Raw genomic sequence first — 6,034 nt, 5'->3', positions numbered from 1 at the left:
CGTGGCCGGATTATGACGTCACCTATAGAAGTGCGTCTGATCGTCAAAACAAACGTGATCACCTTTTCCTAGCTCCTCTCCTAACACTTTTCCTTAAGGAGTTATGGAAAAGTGGATAGGAAAGGATATAGCCTTTTCACACTCTGGAAGTGTGCATGCGCGACCTATGGGTCAAAGGTCAGGGTTAGGGGTTTCCTACTCTGTTTCCTACTCCTCCAAAGCTTTTGGATCAAAGTAACCTCCATGAGACGTTTCAGTTCGGTTTCCGTTAAAAACACTACGGGAACGGCTTTACTGAAAGTGTCCAGTGATATCATGATGTCAGCTGATTCTAGAACATGCACTGTTCTGGTTCTCCTGGATCTGTCCTCAGCCTTCTACACCGTTGACCACCAGGTCCTGCTGAGAAGATTGAGGGATCAAGTAGGACTGACAGGGTCAGTTCTACAGTGGTTCTCCTCTTATTTATCTGGGCGTAGCTTTAGTGTGACAGCTAACCAAATAATGTCTGAGTCAGCAGATTTGTTGTGTGGAGTCCCTCAAGGCTCCGTTTTGGGTCCTTTCCTATTTCTGTTGTATTTGACCAGCTTGAGAAAGATCATCCAAAGGTTCAGTGATGTTTCTTACCACATTCGCTGATGATATCCAGCTCTACTGCTCCTTTAAGCCGTCTGAGATGCAGACGCTAAACTACTCCATTGTTTAGTAGAAATAAAACAATGACTCAGCGATAACTGGGTTACACTGCAGCTCAACGCAGACTAAACAGAAACTCTGATTATTGACCTGATGACTCAATTCCAGGGATTAAACAGTTTTTAGGTGACTTAAGTTAGTTTGTTAAACCAAGCCTTAGAAACTTAGGCGTTATCTTTGACAAAGACCTATATTAGTGCAGCACTGTGAACATCTGATGATAAACTGCTTCTTCTAACTAAGGAACATCTCTAAACTCAGGAAAATGGTGTCACAGAATGATTTAGAGCTCATCATTCATGCTCTTGTGTTTTCACGTTTAGACTATTGTAATAGTTTATTCACAGATCTGAAGAAGAAGGAGCAACAAGTACAAAACTCTGCAGTGAGAATTCTGACCCGTACTAATAGGAGGACACACAGATCTCCTGTTCAGGGTCAGGTTCCTCCTTACATCAGTATCTGATCCAGCCTCACACCCCTGCTCAGACTCTGAGGTCTGTGGATCAGTATCTGCTGATGGTTCCTCACACTGGTGTTCTGACCAGAGGAGACAGATCTTTGCAGGCTGTTGCTCTCAGGCTCTGGAACCATCTTCTTCTCTCTCTGTGTTCTATTGACTCTGTCGACACCTTCAAAAGCTAAAGACCTTTTAATGTTCAAGCTTTTAATTAGTTACTCTTGGGATGTTATGATTTTAATTTTTCCTGGACTTTTATAATGTGTGTAGTTTCTGTTTGTGGCTTTTTGTCTCTAACAGGTGTTATAGATATATATATAGATATAGATATATATACACCCTTTTTTCGAGGAGACTCAAAGTGTATTACACACCAGTCACTCACAGTCATACCGGTGGTGATAAGCTACAATGTAGCCACAGCTGCCCTGGGGCAGACTAAAGTGTCTTTGAGTTTTGAAAAGTGCTTATAAACAAAATGTAATGTTATTATTGATGGTACAGTGAGATGTCTGTGTGAAAAGGACAGAATGAGTTCTGACTTTATGAGGTAAACGTTCACTGACCAGGTCATGATTATTTTATTAACATTATTTTAATTACATTTACACATTTTAAGGAAGTGCACAAGATAGACACTAAATAGATCAATAAGTGAAACAGCACTGATCAGCTGATTGATCACTGCAACATTAGCTTTAGCAGCATTAGCTTGAGCAGCATTAGCTTTAGCAGCATTAGCTTTAGCAGCATTAGCTTTAGCAGCTAACTCAGTCTTTCTACCTTGGAACTAATACCACATTTACGCATAAAATCTTTCAAAGACTCGACGCTTTAACATTAAAATCATCAAAATCTCTGTTATATTCATCGTTAGACATTAAGACTTCATCACCTGACCTTTGACCTCACACCACAACTGAACGACAGCAAGATTTACAGTGTGTGTGTGCGTGTGCAATGTGTGTGTGTGTGCATGTGTGTGTGTAATGTGTGTGTGTGTGTGTGCGTGTGTGTGTGTGTGTGTATGTGCGTGTGTGTATGTGTGTGTATGTGCGTGTGTGTGTGTGTGACAGTGTGTGAGTGTGTGTGTGTGTGTGCGTGTGTAATGTGTGTGTGTGTGTGTGTATGTGTATGTGCGTGTGTGTGTGTATGTGCGTGTGTGTGTGTGTGTGTGTGTGTGTGTGTGTGACAGTGTGTGAGTGTGTGTGTGTGTGTGTGTGTGACAGTGTGTGAGTGTGTACTGAATGAACAGTGTGCACGACAGAAGGCTGCGGATCTACTGGTGATCGTATTATCTTGTGACTGTTTTTTAACACTTTGAGCACTTCTACACACACACACACACACACACATAGAAGTGGCAGTCTGTGTGCATCCATCATGTGTTTTTAATCTACCTGCTGATTTGTTGAGTGATGACAGCCTCCGCAGCATGTGATTGGTTGATGAAAGACAGCAAGCTGCACGTGGAGTCATGTGTGTGTGTGTTATGTGTGTGTGTGTGTGTGTCCCTCACACACAGGATGGGGACATTGGGATGTGAACCAACTGTGTGTCACTAACCAATCAGGTATCATGGTATCTGTAGCTCCGCCCTCTGTGGTAAACTCAGTTAGCGTCAGTCGTTGTGACAGAGATGTGGAGACGACTGGGACAGACAGTGAGCCCTGTGAGGACCCAGGTCAGTACACCTGAGTGTGTGTGTGTTTGTCTCTGTGTGTGGGTCTGACCCCCCCTCCCCCCAGGCGGGGCTCCTCCTGGACGTGGACGGGGTCCTAGTTCGGGGCGGTTCTGTCCTCCCTGCGGCCCGTAGAGCCGTTCTAAAGCTGGTGGACAGGAAGCGGCGGTTTGTACTTCCCGTCGTGTTTGTCACCAATGCAGGAAGTTGTCAGAGGGACAGGAAGGCCCAGCAGCTCTCTGACCTGCTGCACGCACAGGTACGTCACATGGTCACCTGACCAGGTACGTCACATGGTCACACTGATGTCCTCATCCCTCAGGTGTCCCCGGACCAGGTGGTTCTGTCCTACAGTCCCTTACAGAACATGAAGAGCTTCCATGATAAGTGTGTGTTGGTGTGTGGACAAGGACCAATCACTGACATCGCCCACACGTATCCTCCACCATAGGTGTGTGTAGAGACAAGTGTGTTTACAAATAAGTGTGTGTACAGATAAGTGTGTGTACAGATAAGTGTGTGTGGAGAAAAGTGTGTGTAGAGATAAGTGTGTAGAGACAAGTGTGTTTACAAATAAATGTGTGTATAGATAAGTGTGTAGAGATAAGTGTGTGTACAAATAAATGTGTGTAGGAATAAGTGTGTGTTGCCGTGTGGACAAGGACCAATCACTGACATTCCCCACACATATCCTCCACCATAGGTGTGTGTACAGATAAGTGTGTGTACAAATAAGTGTGTATAGAGATTAGTGTGTGTGCAAATAAATCTGTGTACAGATAAGTGTGTGTAGCGATCAGTGTGTGTTCCTGATCTGAGGACAGGCTGGGGTTCCACAGGGTTCTGAGCATTGATCAGCTGGTAGAACAGCACCCTCTGCTGGACATGGTGGATCACAACAGGAGGCCTGAGACACCTGTGAGTCCCTGACACACACACTTATGGGTCATTGTGTGTGTGTGTGTCACTGTGTGTGTTTCTCCTCCAGCCCAGCAGGGTGCAGCAACTCCCTGCAATCGAAGGTGAGTCCCCCTGTAGCGCCCCCTGCAGCAGCACCCCCTGCTATTCTCGCTGTATGTGCATCACTTCCTGTCTCCTGCAGCCATCGTCCTGTTCGGGGAGCCAATCAGGTGGGAGACCAGCCTACAGCTGCTGACAGATGTTCTGCTGAGCCACGGGCGGCCTGGCCTTGTGCACGCCCCTCAGCCGGGCAAGCAGCTGCCCGTCCTCGCCTGCAACACTGACCTGCTGTGGATGGCAGAGGCCCCGTCGCCACGGTAACAGCCTCAAGTATCAAACTGGTGTCTGGGTTAACCTCTGACCTCCTGCTGTGATGTGGTAGGTTTGGTCACGGCGTGTTCCTGCTGTGTCTGGAGGCCGTCTACAGACGACTGATGGGACGTGAGCTGCAGTACCAGGTTCTCCTAGGAAAACCTGGTCTGACCACCTACCAGTATGCTCACCAGCTGCTGGACCAGCAGAGCCACAACACCGGGGTCAGGAAAATCTATGCCATTGGGTAACCATGTGACATCATCAGTTTGTGACATCATCAGTCTGTGACATCATCACTAATAATGTGACATCATCACACAGGGACAACCCTCTGACGGACGTGGTGGGGGCCAACCTCTACGACCGTCACCTGACCCAACAGGAAGTGAAACCCTCAGGGGCGGAGCCTGTGTCTGCCCGCTGTCACTCACTGCTGGTACGTACACGCTGATCCCTGTCAGACCTTCACAAATAAGGGCGTGTGTTTCCTCAGGTGTGCAGTGGCGTGTACAGGGCGGGCTCTGAGGTGACCTCTGACCTCTGCCAGGCTCACAGGGACCTCCTCCCTGACCTGGAGCTGCTCAGACCTGATCATGTGGTCCAGGACGTGGAGGAGGCCGTGGACCTGCTGCTGCTGCAGGAGGGCTTGACCCCTGACCTCTGACCACACCTCCTGTGTAACTGGTTCTACTTACAATCAACTACACACTGACACACACACACGTTTGTTGTGTTGTTTTTTAAACACATCACAGTCTGTCATTGATTTCCTGTTTGTGTCTCTGATGATTAATATGAGTTATTATTATTAATAATAATAAATAATAATGAAACACTACACGCTGTATGGACCATTCATGTGTGAATGTTGGAATTGTTTTGGTTGCATGAACACAGAAATATCAATAATATAAAACAATTATTGTCAATGTTGAGCCTTTATTTGATGAACCTTCATTGTTTGTCTTTAGTTGAAATCTTCCATTTTCTGGGACAGTTATGAAATATATTTATTTTATTTCTGTACTTTTTAATGTGTCTCTGGTAGGCCCTGACACACACACACACACACACACTGACCCCCTGGATGGAGACAGGACTGACTGACCTCTTGGTTCTCCTCAGGTCCACGTTGTACAATGACTCAGCACATTCCTACAACATCTACAGACCATCAACTTTCCTCCACCTGTGACTAACCTTAAGTTTTAAATCCCTGGTAAGAAACTAAACCAACAAAAACACTATTTCTGGAAGAAAATACAGATTTTAATTGTGTGGGAACAGATTCATTTAACTGTCAACAAACCATATTAATATGTTGCAAGAAATTAGCAATTAGCACGTGTTGACCGACGTAATAATGTGTTATCAAATTCAGGTTATTTTTGTAGCCCTTCAAAGACATTAACTCAAAAATGTTTTGATTACATAGTATTATTCACTATAATTTTAACTGTGTAGAATTTTACGCACAGTATTGTCTTCATTGAGAAGGTTCTTTTTTTTGCGGAAGGACTTTAATCCAGGTGAGATTAGACAAAATGGCTCCTTTAAGATTAAAGGTTGCAGTTCCTTGATTTATGTGTTTACTTTACCTGTGACTGTAACTAGAATAAACATGTTTAAATTATTAAAATTACCTGGAAGAAGGTAGAATAAACCTTACAGTGACCTTTCCAACATGGCAACCTGGGACTAGATCTTTATGTGTTTGTATTTTAGGGGCCACTCGTCTCCACCTCCAGAACACGTTTAAAACCCAACTTGTTTCTGTGGTTCTTGTGGGAGCTCTGGGGTCAGAGGTCAGGGGTCATAGTGGAGCCATCAAACCATGTCTCATGGAATAATGTGTTTTATCAAAACTTTAATGTTGATGTGGCTGGATGTTATTTTTGTGATTATCATTCTGAAACTGCTGA

General features: G+C 45.0%; 1 protein-coding gene across 1 annotated transcript; it reads left to right on the top strand.

Moving 5' to 3' along the window:
• Positions 1 to 2,795: 2,795 nt before the first annotated feature.
• Positions 2,796 to 4,776, top strand: LOC114462881 (haloacid dehalogenase-like hydrolase domain-containing 5). Its single transcript, XM_028445966.1, has 9 exons — positions 2,796 to 2,840; positions 2,905 to 3,096; positions 3,160 to 3,272; positions 3,662 to 3,755; positions 3,826 to 3,859; positions 3,940 to 4,114; positions 4,180 to 4,356; positions 4,434 to 4,548; positions 4,606 to 4,776. The coding sequence occupies exons 1-9, from the start codon at positions 2,796 to 2,798 to the stop codon at positions 4,774 to 4,776; spliced, it is 1,116 nt and encodes a 371-aa protein (XP_028301767.1).
• The last annotated feature ends 1,258 nt before the right edge of the window (positions 4,777 to 6,034 follow it).

The sequence above is a fragment of the Gouania willdenowi genome, chromosome 5, assembly GCF_900634775.1.
Source record: "Gouania willdenowi chromosome 5, fGouWil2.1, whole genome shotgun sequence".
In the NCBI taxonomy this organism is placed as follows: Eukaryota; Metazoa; Chordata; class Actinopteri; order Blenniiformes; family Gobiesocidae; genus Gouania; species Gouania willdenowi.
The sequence above is the reverse complement of the archived record's forward strand: the minus strand, read 5'-3'. Positions and strand labels throughout refer to the sequence as shown.